At 44.6% G+C, this 18,953-nt stretch overlaps 1 protein-coding gene across 1 annotated transcript in view; it reads left to right on the top strand.

Annotated features, from left to right (window-relative positions):
• The window catches only part of aacs (acetoacetyl-CoA synthetase), a 47,949-nt gene that overhangs the window by 20,250 nt on the left and 8,746 nt on the right, over positions 1-18,953 (top strand). The window contains exons 11-12 of the mRNA XM_024415222.2: positions 10,607-10,671; positions 11,927-12,049. Coding sequence (XP_024270990.2) covers positions 10,607-10,671; positions 11,927-12,049 — 188 coding nt within the window. The remainder of the gene's footprint in view (positions 1-10,606; positions 10,672-11,926; positions 12,050-18,953) is intronic.

Here is an 18,953-nt window from a genome sequence, read left to right as displayed (position 1 = left end):
CTTTACCAACTTCCCTAACTAAATACGTCTGTTGAGAATATAAGGGATACGAGCTGTTTTTTTTTCACGGGGATGTCTGCACCTGGCATTTGTGGCATCTATCACATTATGGAACGGGTTCATCTGGCCCATAGGGCAGAGACGATGAAAAATCCACATAGCAGGGCCTTGCCATGCGCATTATATCAAACATCTCAACACTTCCCCCTGAACCAAATCCAGTAGACGTTCTTCGATTGGGGGAGGAAGGATGACCGTTTTAAGGATGGCATTACCTCGACCAGTGTTTCCCAACCCAGTACTCAGGGCCTGCCCGACATTCAACAAGATTTAAATGATGTACAAATATTTGTTCTGTTAGTTCTATTCTGCCACAAGCTCACCTGATTCATGATTTAGTTGATTAGATAAATTGGGTGTGGTCGTGCTGAAAAGATCCATAGGGGGAATGGCTCGGGGGGGATGACGTTGGTAAGCACCAACTTACTGCATTTAGCAGCCCACTCAGGTCCCCAGAGTGTCTGCACCACTACCCTCTAGGTTGAGCTTCCCCTTCCCCCAATCCTAACTTTAACCATTAGTAGGGAAATGATTCAACTGACCATGATCTGCAATCTAGGGCAAACTTCACCCTGGAGCGAAGAGGGAAGGTGGGCTGTTAGCTGGCAGTTACCGTGGAGACTGACAAGCCTATAAACCAAATGGGAGGTGTGGTGGGTGACATTTATTTAAACGATGTTGAGAGTGGGATGAAAACAACTTGGATTCCACAAGGCTGCAGGCAAGATTATTTTGGGTTTTATTGATTCATCCTTGGGAATCATTCCTCGTCTAGGTATATGTAATAGTAGTCGCCTGTTGAGACTCCCCTCAGAACACACGTGTGTGTGTGTGTGTGTGTGTGTGTGTGTGTGTGTACACACCTAATCCTGTGTCTTGGCTGGGATGAAGCTGCCCCTTGTTTTCTCATTGTGTTCCCACCACTGTTCCCCCTCAAAGGGGGGTAATCGACAACCAAAAACTGTTATAAAAATATCTAGTTGTAGCAGCCACTGGCGTACTGCAGGACGTTCAGGCCTACGTTCAGGCCTACGTTCAGGCCTACGTTCAGGCCTACGTTCAGGCCTACGTTCAGGCCTGAGTTCAGGCCTACGTTCAGGCCTACGTTCAGGCCTACGCACACCAACCCATTTGATGTACATGCAGCCTGTATGAAACATCCTCACACTTGTAGTTTTATACATCATTATTATACATATCAAATGAGCCCCTAGTCTGCTGTATCTTTAGTGAGGGACCACTAGACTCTGGGGGTTAATCCAGACCTCTTTAGTGAGGGACCACTAGACTCTGGGGGTTAATCCAGACCTCTTTAGTGAGGGACCACTAGACTCTGGGGGTTAATCCAGACCTCTTTAGCGAGGGACCACTAGACTCTGGGGGATAATCCAGACCTCTTTAGCAAGGGACCACTAGACTCTGGGGGATAATCCAGACCTCTTTAGTGAGGGACCACTAGACTCTGGGGGATAATCCAGACCTCTTTAGTGAGGGACCACTAGACTCTGGGGATAATCCAGACCTCTTTAGTGAGGGACCACTAGACTCTGGGGATAATCCAGACCTCTTTAGCGAGGGACCACTAGACTCTGGGGGATAATCCAGACCTCTTTAGTGAGGGACCACTAGACTCTGGGGGATAATCCAGACCTCTTTAGTGAGGGACCACTAGACTCTGGGGATAATCCAGACCTCTTTAGCGAGGGACCACTAGACTCTGGGGGATAAATCCAGACTTCTTTAGCGAGGGACCACTAGACTCTGGGGGATAATCCAGACCTCTTTAGTGAGGGACCACTAGACTCTGGGGATAAATCCAGACTTCTTTAGCGAGGGACCACTAGACTCTGGGGGATAAATCCAGACCTCTTTAGCGAGGGACCACTAGACTCTGGGGGATAAATCCAGACCTCTTTAGCGAGGGACCACTAGACTCTGGGGGATAATCCAGACCTCTTTAGTGAGGGACCACTAGACTCTGGGGGATAATCCAGACCTCTTTAGTGAGGGACCACTAGACTCTGGGGGATAAATCCAGACATTTTGGCTGCTCTTCATCCCACCTTCCTCTGTTCTTCCTCTTCTGCATCCATCTATATTCCTCATGAGTGTTATGTTTTCCTGACTAACCTTATCGTCGAGTTACCTTCACGAGCAAAGTTGATCTCGAGTTGATTCCCAAATGTTAGCTCTCTCGCTCTGTAACTCCCTGTCCTCCCCATCCCGCTTTTGCTGGTAGAAGGTTGTTTGGGGATTGTCTGAAGGTTGTCAATGGGTTCTCTGATACATGGTGCTTGTCTGAGGAATTGAGAGAGCAGGAGGAGACCTCTAGGAGGAGCTCACACTACATAAATGGCTGATCATTGATTTCCCATGGAAGAAACATGGACAGAGACTGTTCAGCTGTGCAAAAAGATCCCAATGAAGCACTCATTCAGGCAGCCCACTCTGAAAACAATCCACTTTTTTAATATCTCTCCCATTGAATGGTGGAAGTAGATGGTAAAACAGGGTCGATGCCTGCGATTGTCTTCCTCTTGTACTCTACCTGAATGAGAAGAGGAACAGAAGGGCGGGTGCGTGTAGTTGAGGACAAAGGAGAGCGTTGTTCCTCTTCAGCAGAGTCCCTTTGTCTCTCAGTGTGATGGATTTCCCGGGCAAAATTAGCCTGGTTTCTTATTCAACACTGGACAGTGTCCGCGTGGAGCGCACATACCGACCTACACAGAGGACTTGTTGGCCTACAATACCAGGCGCCGTTGGAATGACTTTCTGTAATCTTATGGAAACCCGTGCAGCGCTGTAATAAAATAAAATGCCATACCAGACTAGGCCCTAGTTTTGCAGTGGAGTGAATGCCATACGCCCAGTTAGTCTGCTGCATACAGTGGTTCCCTCTTTTAAAAGTTGAGCGCTTACGCCGCGGGACTTGGAGGTAATTTGTGGTTTAGTACGGTACCCTGCGTCACCACTTCTTTGCTCCAGACCACCACAAGGGGGAGTTAGATCACTGATTTTGGGTCCTATTGTGTCTGACAATGAATGGGCGACATACACCTAAATAGAAACTGCTAATTGTGCACGACTTCAGTATTACTTACTGAAACTGTTACACTAAGGTTTATATTCTTTAATTTTGTTAGGATTATTTTGGTTTTACTGTAGCCCACTCCCGATCAGTCATGTTGTACAGTGCCTGAGTGGCCCAACGGTCTAAGACACTGCATAACAATGTCCTGCTACAGATGCTGGTTCAATACCGTGCTGGCCTTGACCGGGAGACCCATGAGACTGTCGATTTTTAAAAACATAAATTATTCCAAATAACAAATGGGCTTTATTTACAAATTAGTAACAATGTCTCACCCCATGTTCAAAAAGGGCCTTTTTCTCACTCGTTGTATTGTTGTTAGTTGAAAACCAAATCATCTCCAAAAATATATTTTTTTAAACAAAGCGATTTATTATTCATTTAGAATTATATAAAATTCCGATGGATATTCTCACAGATCTGTTATTAGCAGGACAATATATATTGGTCGTATTGGTCATGGGCTCCCGAGTGGCGCACAATGGATTGCCTTGCAGTTCTCCAGCTGTATCCACTGAAAGTGCTCAAGGTTCAAGGCACGAGGGCAGGGGGCACGGGATGGGCCTCAGAGCCGTGCACAGAAGACGTACCTAGCCCATGGGGAAGGACCCACCCCGCCACAATAGCAACACTTTAAGGGGCATTGCATTAATAATGGCGCTGACTAAGGAAACATTCCCTCTGTTCTTAGTGCCAGTCTGCACATTCAAACTAAAACAATATAACTAATAATGGCATCTTTATGCTTTAATAAAATAATGATAAAAATAGTCTTTCAAAATGCAAATGTTTATTTAGTTATGGATCCATAATGAATTACTATGGGAATAAATATCACTGAATTACAGAAATATCCTCCAATCCTCTTTATGTAATTATTGGCGGAGAGTCACGGCATATTTTTCGATATACTGTAGGCTACCTACCTACCGTAGGTGACACGAGTCTCTCGTGCTGAGTAATGTGCTGTTAAAAGTGGTGTAGGTGTTATTCAATTAAAGATCATATTGAAGTCAAGCAATATGATTTATTTAACTAGGCAGGTCAGTTCAGAACAAATTCTTATTTACAAGGACAGACTTCCTCTCTGTCGGGGAATTGAACCCCGGTCTCCCGCAGGACACTGGATTCTTTAGCTAAATAGACCAGTACTGTCCTCCCAAGCTTCACGTTGTACAGTGCTATCTTTTCCATTCCATCCTAACAGAAACCCAGAGGATTTTTTTGTTTTCCATGGAATAGAAACACCATAATATTAAATATATATATATATATAGTACCAGTCACGTCTGGACACACCTACTCATTCCAGGATTTTTCTTTATTTTTACTATTTTCTACATTGTTGAAATAATAGTGAAGACATCAAAACTATGACATAACACACATATGGAATCAGTTAAGAACAAATTCCTATTTACAAGGACAGTCTAGTCCTTCCACCCCCCCGTTGGGGGAAATTGAACCCCGGTATCCCTATTACAGCTATTATTGAAGGCTACCAAATACTTTTCAAAGACGCCCTCTGGTGGTCAAAGTAGCACTCACTAGCATTAATGGTAGCGGTGGTTCACACTTAAATAACATGCCATAGAATTCTGCGGCACCGTTCAAGCTACGCCTCAACTTTTAAAGGAGGAACAACCGTATCATGTCCTAATGAGGTGACAGGTGTATTGTTGGCATATACACTGCATGGTCTTAAAACAAGTGTAAGCTAGTAATGATATTTAAATACACACAATATACAAATCCATTTCAGTCTTATTGCTTAAGGCAACTATTTGGCCAATATTTAAGGGCTCAATATAGTTTGTTCTAATGATGGTTTGTGGTTGAAACATCATGGCTCATAGCTCTCCCAGGGGCATTGATGTGCAGTGAGTGTGCGAAATGCACTCTACACATTTTAAATATTATTATTGTGTACAGCTGGGTGTTTAGTGAAGCGAACAGCGCCATCTAAAGGTTACAGGTGAAAGGTCAGGCCCAAACACAGCTGGCTTTATATCATTATTCTGCCATTAAAAAAAAGGAACTACCTTCTTCTGCCCATAAAATATCCAAATGTTGGATAATGTATGGCTGCTTTAAGCTTATATTACTATATACAGCGCCTTCAGGAGGTATTCAGAGCCCTTGACTTTTGCCACATTTTGTTGTTCCTGCCTGATGTAAAGTAAATTGAATTTGAGAGTGTTGTTTTCTCACTGGTCTACACACAATACCTCAATGTCAAAGTGGAATTATGTTTTTGTTTTTTAAACAAATTTAATAAGAAATGAAAAGCTGAAATGTCTTAAGTATTCAACACCTTTTTTTGTTATGGCAAACCTAAATAAGTTCAGTAAACATTTTTCTTAACCATTCGCATAATAGTGATTTTAAACATTTTTATAATAACTACCCCAGCTCTTAAGGTCCACTCTGACATATATTTCTTAATCCATTCCTTATATATATTTTTTATTGAAACTGTTTGATATTACTGCACTGTCGGAGTTAGAAGCATATTGCTACATATCTGCTGAACACGTATGTGACTTGACTTGTTTTGTAACATTTTCATTTTGTCATTATGTGGATGGTTGAGGGGGAAAAAAAATCTGTTTCATCCATTTTGAATTCAGGCTGTAACATAATAAATTGTGGAATGAGTCAAGGGGTACCTATACTGTTGATATCATGGAAGGTCAGTCCTTGCATCCATAGCTCTGTCTATGAGTTTGAGTGGTTAAATTTTCTCCAGCCCCATCCCTCAGCTTTTTACCAAAATTGGGGCAGATATTTTTGGAAAACTAGATGAATCTGATTACAATATTTTTGCTGGTATTGTAACTGATTAGTTAGATTTTTTTTGTTATCAGATTACATGTAGTTAGTTACTCCCGAATCCTGTCTGTATGGAGGAACGGTCTAAGATCCTTCAATGTTTTCCAACTAATAACACATTATAGAAAAAGGCTGTGCCATTATCCTCGCAAGGAGAGGAATTGAAAACGGGTGTCAAATGTTTACCCCAACTTTTTGATTTTGTTGTTGAAAAAAACAATTACTTGTTAAACCAAAAACATTAAACAATTATATTAGTACAAGTTAAAATAATCTGAAGCTTTTTTTCATACAATATAGCTCAGTATTTTATACATTAATTTTTGTTCTTTATCAAAAGTGTCAATCATTTCTGGCCCCTGAATGTGTGAGACTGGCTGGTCTAATGAGGTAGGTCAAATTGGGTGGGCTATTTACCGATGGACTATGGTTAGCTGCTCAGACTGGCTGGTCTAATGATACAATTGAACAGTCACATGAGACATTGTAGGAAAAGCATTAAAGGTCCAATGGAGCCATTTTTATCTCAATATCAAATAGTTTCTTGGTAACGATTTAAGTACCTTACTGTATTTGGTATTTCATTAGGATCCCCATTAGCTGTTGCAAAAGCAGCAGTTACTCTTCCTGGGGTCCAACACAAAACATGAACCATAATACAGAACACTTAATAGACAACAGCTCAAGGACAGAACTACGTACATTTTGGAAAGTGACAAAAGGTACCCAGGCTACATATCAAAACATACACACAAACTATCTAGGTCAAATAGGGGAGAGACGAGGTGTTGCTTTGTCTGTCTTTTTAAACCAGGGTTTCTGTTCACTTGAGCAATATGAGATGGAATGCAGTTCATGCAATAATGGCTCTATATAATACTGTACGCTTTCTTGAATTTGATCTGGATTTGGGGACTGTGAAAAGATCGCAGGTGGCGTGTGTGTGTGTGTGTGTGTGTGTGTGTTATCAGTGCTGTGTGTAAGTTGACTATGCAAACTATTTCGGATTTGCAACACAATATTTCTTATAAAAAGGAGTGATGCAGTCACTCTCCACTTAACCAAGAGAGACTGGCATTCATAGTGATTGTTTTCAATTAAATTGGTCAAAAAGGAACAACTTCTCAGCAAAGAGCAATTTCTCAAGCATCAATTTAGCTAGGACTGTCAGTGAGTGGTCTGAGGGGGAGGGACCACTGAAATGGTGCTGTTATTGACCGAAAGGTTTGGAACTCCTTATTGGTCTATTGACTAATTTACTGTCTGGTGATGTCACCATGGAAGGGGAAAACTGTCCAACCAAAAACAGGCTGACAATTCAGGTGGTGTTTTTCAAACAGCTCTTATACTAAAGGGGTATTTTCATAATTTTCACAGTATTGTTTCAACCTCCATATTGTGGAAGTATAAATATATGTAAAACACAGTAAAATCACATTTTTCACTGCACTGGGCCTTTTTTTAAAGCACAGTTCTGATTTTGACGATGTGTGGTTGAAATGAGTAACGAGCTGTCGCTTGTCTTAAGGCCATTCAACCTTTTCAATGCATGCATCCCTATGGACCCTGGTCTAAAGTAGTGCACTATATAGGGAATAGGGTGCCATTTGGGGGACAACTCAGCTGCTCATTTATTTTATCGGGGCTGTGGTGGGCGGAGCAACAGGACAGGGGTGGGACCACATCACCTCATCCATACTACGCTATTGCTTTGTCATGAAGAGGCTCCATCTGAGCCCCCCCCCCCCATCGTGTGACCCTCTCACAGCCTTGGTTGGGGGCTTCCATTTACGGGTTATCGATCGCCATCAAGACAGGACAATCACGGTCACCAATCAATGTCTGCTTATTGCTGCGGGTCGTTATGTGGTCCACCTGAACAGAACAAGGACCATTTTATATTATTTTGTGTCTCGACTGTCACAATAGAAACTGCATACATTTTGTTGATTGGTCAGGTGGTTGTCGTCCAGATTGAGGCGTTTTGTCGATTCAGAGCATTTTATTTACGCACTCAAAGTTTTCACTCCCTTGGACTTTTTCCACATTTTGTTGTAACAACCTGAATGTAAAATGGATGACATTTACATTTTGTCACTGGCCTGCACACTATTCTATAATGTCAGTGGAATCGTGGCTTAGAAAGGGAAATCCAACCACGTGGCGGACACCGTCTGGCTTCCGGACATGTTTAACATGTTGTTCGCTTGTCTTTGAGGGTAATACAGCGTCACCGACGCAGCCCGCTATCAGGGACTCTGGGCTCTCCTTCTCCGTGGCCGACGTGAGTACGACAGTTTAAGCGTGTTAACCCTCGCAAGGCTGCCGGCCCAGATGGTATCCCTAGCCGCGTCCTCAGAGCATGCGCTGACCAGCTGGCTGGTGTGGTTACAGATATATATTCAATCTCTCACTATCCCAGTCTGTTGTCCCCACATGTTTCAAGATGGCCACCATTGTCACTGTACCTAAGAAAGCAAAGGTAATTGAACTGACTATCACACTGTAGCACTCACCTCTGTCATCATGAAGTGCTTTGAGAGACTAGTCAAGGATCATATCACCCCCACCCTACCTGACACCCTAGACCCACTCCAATTTGCTTACCGCCCCAATAGATGCACAGACGATGCAATCGCCACCACACTGCTCTGTCCCATCTGGACAAGAGGAATACCTATGTAAGAATGCTGTTCATTGACTACAGCTCAGCATTCAACACCATAGTACCCTCCAAGCTCATCAAGCTCGAGGCCCTGGGTCTGAACCCTGCCCTGTGCAACTGGTTCCTGGACTTCCTGATGGGTCGCCCCCGGGTGGTGAAGGTAGGAAACAACACCTCTTCGCTGATCCTGAACACTGGGTCCCCATAAGGGTGCGTTCTCAGCCCCCTCCTGTACTCCCTTATCACCCATGGCTGTGTACGCCTCTAACTCAAACATCACATTTTCAGACACAACAGTGGTAGGCTTGATTACCAACAACGATGCGACAGCCTACAGGGAGGAGGTGAGGGCTCTGGGAGTGTGGTGCCAGGAAAATAACCTCTCACTCAACGTCAACAAAACAAAGGAGATGCTCGTGGACTTCAGGAAACCGCAGAGGGATCACCCCCCCATCCACGGGACAGCAGTGGAGAAGGTGGAAAGCTTCAAGTTCCTCAGCGTACACATCATGGACAAACTGAAATGGTCCACCCACACAGACAGTGTGGTGAAGAAGGCTAAACAGAGCAACAGGAGGCTGAAGAAATTTGTCTTGGCACCTAAAACTCTCTGACTTTTACAGATGCACAATTGAGAGCATCTGTCAGGCTGTATCACCGCCTGGTACTGCACCACCCACAACCGCAAAGCTCTCCAGAGGGTGGTGCGGTCTGGGGAGAACTTCCCACCCTCCTGGACACCTATAGCACTCAATGCCATAGAAAGGCCAAAAAGATCAAGGACATTAACCACTGGAGGCACTGCCTGTTCACCCCGCTATCATCCAGAAGGTGAGATCAGTACAGGTGCATCAAAGATGGGACCAATAGACTGAAAAACAGCTTCTATCTCAAGGCCATCAAACTGTTAAACAGCCATCACTAGCACATCAGAGGCGGCTGCCTATAGACATAGATTAGGAATCACTGGCCACTTAGAAATGGATCACTAGCCACTTTTAATAATGTCTCTATCTTGCATGACTCATCTCATATGTATAAACTGAACTCTATACTATTCTATCTTAGTCTCTTTTTAATTGTGTGTAAATATTGCATCACCTATCTTGTGTATATAGTGTATTCTATACTATGCCACTCTTAGTCCAATATATTCTATATATTCTTAATCCATTCCTTACACCCAACATAGACATAAATCGAAGTATGTTACGAAACTGTTAGCTGTTACTGCACTGTCGGTGCTAGAAACATAAGCATTTCGCTACACTCGCAATAACATCTGGTAAACATGTGTATGTGGCCAATAACATCTGCTAAACATGTGTATGTGGCCAATAACATCTGCTAAACATGTGTATGTGACCAATAACATCTGCTAAACATGTGTATGTGGCCAATAACATCTGCTAAACATGTGTATGTGACCAATAACATCTGCTAAACATGTGTATGTGACCAATAACATCTGCTAAACATGTGTATGTGGCCAATAACATCTGCTAAACATGTGTATGTGGCCAATAACATCTGCTAAACATGTGTATGTGGCCAATAACATCTGCTAAACATGTGTATGTGGCCAATAACATCTGCTAAACATGTGTATGTGACCAATAACATCTGCTAACCATGTGTATGTGACCAATAACATCTGCTAAACATGTGTATGTGACCAATAACATCTGCTAAACATGTGTATGTGACCAATAACATCTGGTAAACGTGTATGTGACCAATAACATCTGGTAAACATGTGTATGTGACCAATGAATTTGATTTTGAGTGTCTTAGCCTTTCTTATGCCCTCCTTTGTCTTATCCTTTGTTCTTATTATCCTCTTATCCTTTGTCTTATGCCCTCCTTTGTCTTATCCTTTATGTTCTTATTATCCTCTTATCCTTTGTCTTATTATCCGTTGTCTTATTTTCCCCACCTTTTTTTGTTTTTCTCTTTAGCATCACTATTTTTGGGACCGGGGCAAAATGGCTGGCTGTTCTGGAGGAGAGAGATCTAAAGCCTGGTGAGTAGACAGACAGAGACCCGCAAGACTAGTGGACAGGTTTAGCAATGGTTTTATGTGACTCTGTTGTTAAAGGCACGGTGCTTACAACTCCAGGGTCATGAGTTCCAAACTGCTGCTAAATGACATCCTGTATAGCAGCGCATCTGAACCTACCGTCTCCAGGTAACTGCTAGAATAAAGGAAATGCCCATATAAAGAGTCTTAATAGGGCGTTGGGTCACCACAAGCCAGAACATTGGACGGAGACTGAGAATTATGGCGTATAGCTTACATCCTCTTCATGCTCATGAAACCATTCAGTGACCACTCGTGCCCTGTGGATGGAGGCATTGTCATCCTATGGGGACCTAGCCATGGTAGTCAAAATAATGGCCTGCCCAGCATTTTTCGACATGACCCTAAGCATGATGGGATGTTAACTGCTTCATTAACTCAGGAACCACACCTGTGTGGATGCACCTGCTTTCAATATACTGTACTTTTTATCCCTCGTTTACTTACAGGCTTCCATTATTTTTGACAGTTACCTGTAGCTCTTAGAGGCCTCAGCCTGAGTGGCCCAGTGGGATGCTTGTTAAAAGCGCTCCTTGTCACCTCCCCAAGTATTCATTCATTTAAAAACCCCTCTCTGCTCTTCAGACGCTGGGTGAGTGCGTTGGAAGAGGAATGATGATGAACTAAATTAGTGGAGAGGGCCATCTCTCCTCCTCCTTCGTTTAAACATGCAGATGAGCTTTAATAGCGGAGATGTATTCTACAGTCGGCTCTAGGGGCTCCACTAGTCCCAACCCACTGTTATAATCACAACCCCATCTTTATTCAGTGTGTGTAGGCCTAGTGGCTATCTCAGTGGGGAGTTGGTGTGTTGGCATATGCTCCTGGTGAGTCGCTGATATTTTAGGGGATGGGGGGATACTTCCTGGCCCCTCCGGAGGTCCTGTGCCTGGGTTGACATTTTTGACTGACACCTGGTGGCCTGGTGGGGTGTGGCGACTCCTGTGGTGGGCTCAGATCTGGGAGGTACACCCCTCCCAACCAGCCCAGCGGGGAACACTGGCACATCGCCCAACTTCTGTGTGTACGCCGTCCCCCTCTTGCCCTGTTCATCCCAGGCAGTTGTAGTTCTGTGCTGTTCTAAATGTCTCAGAGATCTGGGCCCATATTCATGAAGCGTCCTAGAGATTTAAAAGGCTCGACTCACCTCTGAGTACTGGTCTGTCGTCTCATGTCTCTCTCCTTTCTTTCGTTGCAGCGAACACACACGCGCTGCAGACCCTGCACACCATCCTGTCCACGGGCTCTCCCCTGAAGCCCCAGAGCTATGAGTACGTATACCGCTGCATCAAGAACAACGTGCTGCTGGGCTCCATCTCAGGTGAGACACACCACATGGCATGACACCGTACAACACAAAGCATCTGACGACTCACACTCATATGTGTTTTACATTTGACACTGTACGAAACCGAGGGGGGGAGAGTCAAGTGGGAGGAACAGTGGGAAGGGTGGATTGAGGGTCTTGAACCCCCGGTCTCCGTTGGGGAGTATTGTTTGTGTGTGTGTGTGTGTGTGATCATCCTTACCACTAGACAACCGGCTCTGAACAAATCACAGGGTACGCTCTACTCAATACACTGTAATGGCATTATGTTTGCCGGCTAAAGGAACATGCAGCCTTTTTATCTAGAAGATTCTCAGTACTGCCAGGCGACTGGTTGCCTGTCCGTTCGTCCCGATTTTAACTGCACCTTTTAATTGGCCGTTGCACCCCATTATAAAAGCGGCAGGTGTGTATCTGAGGTCAGGTGGAGTCCACGACTCAATCATTCACTCCTGAAGGAAACGACACCTTGTGATGTCCCTGTATGTGTGCTGTCTGTGTCACTTTCCCATCGGGGGCGGCGGGCACAAAGGAAGGAGAATTAACACAGTAAGCTATGCCGTTGGGCACGTCTGATCTGCTCAACAGCACTCCTAAAATAACATTATCACTTGAAGCTGCTGCCACTCAAGTCCACCGTGTGCATCTGACAGTGGGAACAACTTCCTGCAAGATTAGTTCTGTCTTAAACTTTTTCTATTCTCAAGGCTGCCAGGACCCAAAGACTCCAGTCTTCAAGTGGCACATTTTGGCACTCCGGTTGCATTTATACCTATGCAGATCTGTATAACTGACTGGACTGTTACACATTGTCCGTTTGTCCCGATGTGGATCTGTACAACCGACTGGCCTGTTACACACTGTCCGTTTGTCCCGATGCAGACCGACCGGCCTGTTACACACTACCATGTACCCTACCAGTGAGTTAAAGTGTACAGTTTTTCCTACCACACTTCCATCATCTAAGCCTTGACATTACTGTAAATGAGTGTGGGTGTGAGCCCTGTTCCAGGAGTCTGCCTGCATCCCAAATGACATCCTATTCCCTAGATAGTGCACTACTTTAGACCAGGTCCCATAGGATCACATGGCCATAAGGCTCTGGTGGAAAAGTAGTGCACTATGTAGGTAATAGTGGCATTTAGGACACACCTGTCATTGGTGGTGGTGGGAGTATTTCTTCAGTAGAGAAAGGTTCAGCTTTCTACAGTGCTTCGTCCTCGGTTGACAGACGGGCTTTCAGAGAAGTCTCTGACACCCTTAGCACCACTCGGCACTTAACATTTACAAGATGGATTTGAGCGACGTTTCGTGGCAGTGGACGCCATGTGTCTTTCATCGAAATGTCAGCTGCCGCAGGCACAAGTGTCTGCTGCCTGAAAGGAACACACACAAGCAAAGCAGACTGAGGAATCTTGTGTGTGACTGAACGCATGGCTGTGTTTTTACAATGTGAACGTACAATTTATTCAGAAAGTATTCAGACCCCTTAACTTTTTCCAAATGCTTATTCTAAAATTGAAAAAATAATAATAATTCATACCCTCATCACACAATACTCCATTAATAACAAAGCAAAAACCAGTATTGTAGAAATTTTTGCTAATAACAAAATGAAATCACATTTACGTAAATATTCAGACCCTTTACTCAGAACTTTTTTGAAGCACCTTTGGCAGCGATTACAGCCTCAAGTCTTCTTGGGTATGATGCTACAAGTTTGGCACACCTGTATTTGGGGAGTTTCTCCCATTCTTCTCTGCAGATCCTCTCAAGCTCTGTCAGGTTGGATGTGGAATGTTGCGGGCACAGCTATTTTCAGGTCTTGAGATGTTCGATCAGGTTCAAGTCCAGACTCTGGCTGGGCCACTCAAGGACATTCAGAAACTTGTCCCAAAGTCACTCCTGCGTTGTCTTGTTTGTGTGCTTAGTGTCATTTGTCATGTTAGACTGGGGCGAAAGTTCCCTTTCCGAGGTCCTGAGCGCTCTGGAGCAGGTTTTCATCAGGGATCTCTGTACTTTGCTCCGTTCATCTTTCCCTCGATCCTGACTAGTCTCCCAGTCCCTGCCGCTTAGAAACATCCCCACAGCATGATGCTGCCACCACCATGCTTCACCGTATTGATGGTACCAGTTTCCTCCAGACTTGACGCTTGGCATTCAGGCCAAAGAGTTCAATCTTGGTTTCATCAGACCAGAGAATCTTGTTTCTGGTCAGATTCCTTTAGATGCCTTTACGCAAACTCCAAGCGGGCTGTCATGTGCCTTTTACTAAGGATTGGGTTCCGTCTGGCCACTCTACCATAAAGGCCTGATTTGGTGGAGTGCTGCAGAGATGGTTGTCATTCTGGAAGGTTCTCCCATCGCCACAGAGGAACTCTAGTGCTCTGCCAAAGTGACCATGGGGTTCTTGAAAACCAGGATGCACCTGAGCTAAATTCTTGCCCCAAGTCCTGGTTAAATACCTACGCTGGTCTGTCTGCGCATGTAAACTCAGCAATAAAAGAAACGTCCCTTTTTCAGGACCCGGTCTTTCAAAAATAATTTGTAGAAATCTAAATAGATCTTCAATGTAAAGGGTTTATTCACTGTTTCCCATGCTTGAACCATCAACAACTAATGAATATGCACCTGTGGAACGGTCGTTAAGACACTAACAGCTAATGTCACATGAGAGTTATGAAAACTTAGCACACTAAAGAGGCCTTTCTACTGACTCTGAAAAACACCAGAAGAAAGATGCCCAGGGTCCCTCATCTGCGTGAATGTGCCTTAGGCAAGCTGCAAGGAGGCATGAGTACTGCAGATATGGCCAGGGCAATAAATTGCAATGTCTGTACTGTGAGACGCCTAAGACAGCGCTACAGGGAGACGACAGCTGTTCGTCCTTGCAGTGGCAGACCACGTGAAACAACACCTGCACATGATCGTTATATCCAAACATCACACCTGCGGGACAGGTACAGGATGGCAGCAACAACTGCCCGAGTTACACCAGGAACGCACAATCCCTCCAATGCTCAGACTGTCAGCAGTAGGCTAAAAGAGGCTGAACTGAGGGCTTGTAGGACTGTTGTAGGGAAGGTCCTCACCGGACATCACCAGCAACAACGTCTCCTATGGGCACAAATCCACCGTTGCTGGACCAGACAGGACTGGCAAAAATTGCTCGTCACTGACGAGTCACAGTTTTGTCTCACTAAGGGTGATGGTTGGATTTGCGTTTATCATCGAAAGGAATGAGCGTTACACCGAAGCCTGTACTCTGGAGCGGGATCAATTTGGAGGTGGAGGGTCCGTCATGGTCTGGGGCGGTGTGTCAAAGCATCATCGGACTGAGCTTGTTGTCATTGCAGGAAATCTCAATGCTGTGCGTTACAGGGAAGACATCCTCCTCCCTCATGGTACCCTCCCTGCAGGCTCATCCTGACATTACCAGCCATACTGCTCGTTCTGTGTGTCATTTCCTGCAAGACAGGAATGTCAGTGTTCTGCCATTGCCAGTGAAGAGCCTGGATCTCAATCCCATTGAGCACTTCTGGGACCTGTTGGGTTGGAGGGTTAGGGCTAGGGCCATTCCCCCCCTCAGAAACGGGAACTTGCAGATGCCTTGGTAGAAGAACATCTCAAAGCAAGAACTGGCAAATCTGGTGCAGTCCATGAGGAGGAGATGCACTGCAGTACTTAATGCAGCTGGTGGCCACACCAGATACGGACTTACTTTTGATTTTGACCCCCACCCCTTTGTTCAGGAACACATTATTCAATTTCTGGTAGTCACATGTCTGTGGAATGCAAATGAGCTGAATCCCCAGGAAACATTTCCAATGCATTTCAGCCCTGCCACAAAAGGACCAGCTGACATGTCAGTGATTCTCTCGATAACACTGGTGTGAGTTGACGAGGACAAGGCTGGAGATCACTCTGTCATGCTGATTGAGTTTGAATAACAGACTGGAAGCTTCAAAAGGAGGGTGGTGCTTGGAATCAAACGGGTGCCGTTATTGCTTTGCACAAAAAGGGCTTCACAGGCAAGGATATTGCTGCCAGTAAGATTGCACCTAAATCAACCATTGATCGGATCATCAAGAACTTCAAGGAGAGTGAGTGGTTCAATTGTTGTGAAGAATGCTTCAGGATACCCAAGAAAGTCCAGCAAGCGCCAGGACCGTCTCCTAAAGTTGATTCGACTGCGGGATCTGGGCAACACCAGTACAGAGCTTGCTCAGGAATGGCAGGTGTGAGTGCATCTGCACGCACAGTGAAGCGAAGACTTTTGTAGGATGTCCTGGTGTCAAGAAGGGCAGCAAAGATGCCACTTCTCTCTAGGAAAAGCATCAGGCACACACTGATTCTGCAAAAGGTACAGGGATTGGACTGCTGAGGACTGGGGTAAAGTCATTTGCTCTGATGAATCCAAATTTTCAGATTGTTTGGGGCATCGGAAAAAAGCTTGTTCGGAGTAGACAAGTTGAGCGCTACCATCAGTCCTGTGTCATTCCAACATTAAAGCATCCTGAGTCCATTCATGTGTGGGGTTGCTTCTCAGCCAAGGGAGTGGGCTCACTCACAATTTTGCCTAAGAACACAGCCATGAATAAAGAATGGTACCAACACATCCTCCAAGAACAACGTCTCCCAACCATCCAGGAACAGTTTGGTGATGAATAATTTCTTTTCCAGCATGATGGAGCGCCTTGCCATAAGGCAACTAAGTGGCTCGGGGAACAAAACATCGATCCATGGCCAGGAAACTCCCCAGACCTTAATCCCATTTAAGAACTTGTGGTCAATCCTCAAGAGGCGGGTGGACAAACAAAAACCGACAAACTCCAAGCAATGCTTATGCAAGAATGGGCTGCCTTCAGTACGTGGCCCAGAAGTTAATTGACAGCATGCCAGGGCGGATTGCAGAGGTCTTGAAAAGGAAGGGCCAACGCTGCAAATATTGACTCTCTGCATCAACTTCATGTAATTGTCAAAAGCTTCAGTATTCCATAGTAACATCTGACAAAAAATATCTAAAGACACTGAAGCAGCAAACTTTGTGGAAATATTTGTCATTCTCAACTTTTGGCCATGACTGTGTGTGTGTGTGTGTGTGTGTGTCTTAGCATAGGACAGCAGTGCCTGATTCAGTCAACCTTTTTAGCAGCCAGGACCACGGGGAAGCCACCCCTACAGGCTGCTGACAGGGGTCTGCCTTAGCATATGTGTGCAGTGTTCACTTCCTTCTGCTTCTCCTGTCCCCCTGCTAGCCAGATCCCTGTAGACTTTAACACATTCACGGCTAAGACTCCCAACTCAATACTTCCACCTGACTGCCACATGGCCCCTTCTCTACTGCTCCCCCCACATGTGTGTTGTATTTACAATGATGTTTGTTCTTCAGTGGTTGCCCTTTTCTTGTGGCAACAGGTCACAAATGTTGCTGCTGTGATGGCACACTGGTATTTCACCCAATAGATATGGGAGGTAATCAAAATTGGATTTGTTTTTGAATTCTTTGTTGGACTGTGTAATCTGAGGGAAATATGTGTCTCTCTGGTCATACATTTGGTTAGGAAAGCATGAGGTTCGGAAGTGCAGCTCCGTTTCCCCCAGATGATGTTGACAGTGTGCGGACAGCCTGTCTTCTCGAGAGCCAGGTCTGCCTACAACGGCCTTTCTCAAGTCTGTACATAGTCAAAGATTTCCTTAATTTTGGGTCAGTCACAGTGGTCAGGTATTCTGCCACTGTACTGTCTGTTTATGGCCAAATTGCATTCTAGTTTGCTCTGCTTTTTTTTTTTTTTTGTAAATTCTTTCCAATGTGTCAAGTAATTATCTTTTTGTTTTCTCATGATTTGGTTGTGTCTAATTGTGTTGGTGTCCTAGGGCTCTGTGGGGCTTGTTAACAGAGCACCAGCTTGCTTTGGGGACTTCTCCAGGTTAGTTTCTCTGTTCATTACTCTTTGTTATGGAAGGTTTGGGAATCGTTTCCTTTTAGGTGTTTGTGTAGAATTTAACAGCTCTAATCAGGATTTTGACCATTAGCGGATATTGCCCTTCTGCTCTGCATGCATTATTTGGTGTTTTAAGTTGTATACAGAGGATATTTTTTGCAGAATTCTGTATGCAGCCTCTCAATTTAGTGTTTGTCCCATTTTGTGAAATCTTGGTTGGTGAGCGGACCCCAGACCTCACAACCATAAAGGGCAATGGGTTCTGATTCAAGTATTTTTAGCCAGATCCTAATTGGTATGTTGAATTGTATGTTCCTTTTGATAGCATAGAATGCCCTTCTTGCCTTGTCTCTCAGATTGTTCAGAGCTTTGTGGAAGTTACCTGAAGTTACCTGTGGCGCTGATGTTTAGGCCGAGGTATGTATAGTTACCTGTGGCGCTGATGTTTAGGCCAAGGTATGTATAGTTACCTGTGGTGCTGATGTTTAGGCCCAGGTATGTATAGTTTTGTGTGCTCTTGGGCAATGCTGTCTAGATGGAATTTGTATTCGTGGGTCCTGGCAACTGGATCATTTTTTGAAGCCATTATTTTTGTCTTACTGAGATTTACTGTCAAGGCCCAGGTCTGATAGAATCTGTGCAGAAGATATAGGTGCTGCGGTAGGCCATCCTTGGTTGATGACAGAAGCACCAGATCATCAGCAAACAGTATTTTACATTAGATTCTAGTAGGCTGCATCCCTGTCTTATCCACAGCCCTGTGGAAAGAAATTAACCGCTTGAGGAGACTTTGCCTTTGTTTTGGTTTGTTTGTCAATTAGGGTGTGCAGGGTGAACACGGTCTGTCTTACGGTAATTTGGTAAAAAGTCAATTTGACATTTGCTCAGTACATTGTTTTTCGCTGAGGAAATGTACGAGTCTGCTGTTAATGATGATGCAGAGAATTATCCCA

Source organism: Oncorhynchus tshawytscha, linkage group LG04 (assembly GCF_018296145.1).
Source record: "Oncorhynchus tshawytscha isolate Ot180627B linkage group LG04, Otsh_v2.0, whole genome shotgun sequence".
Lineage (NCBI taxonomy): Eukaryota > Metazoa > Chordata > Actinopteri > Salmoniformes > Salmonidae > Oncorhynchus > Oncorhynchus tshawytscha.
Note: the sequence above shows the minus strand (reverse complement) of the source record. Positions and strands in the feature narration are given on the sequence as shown.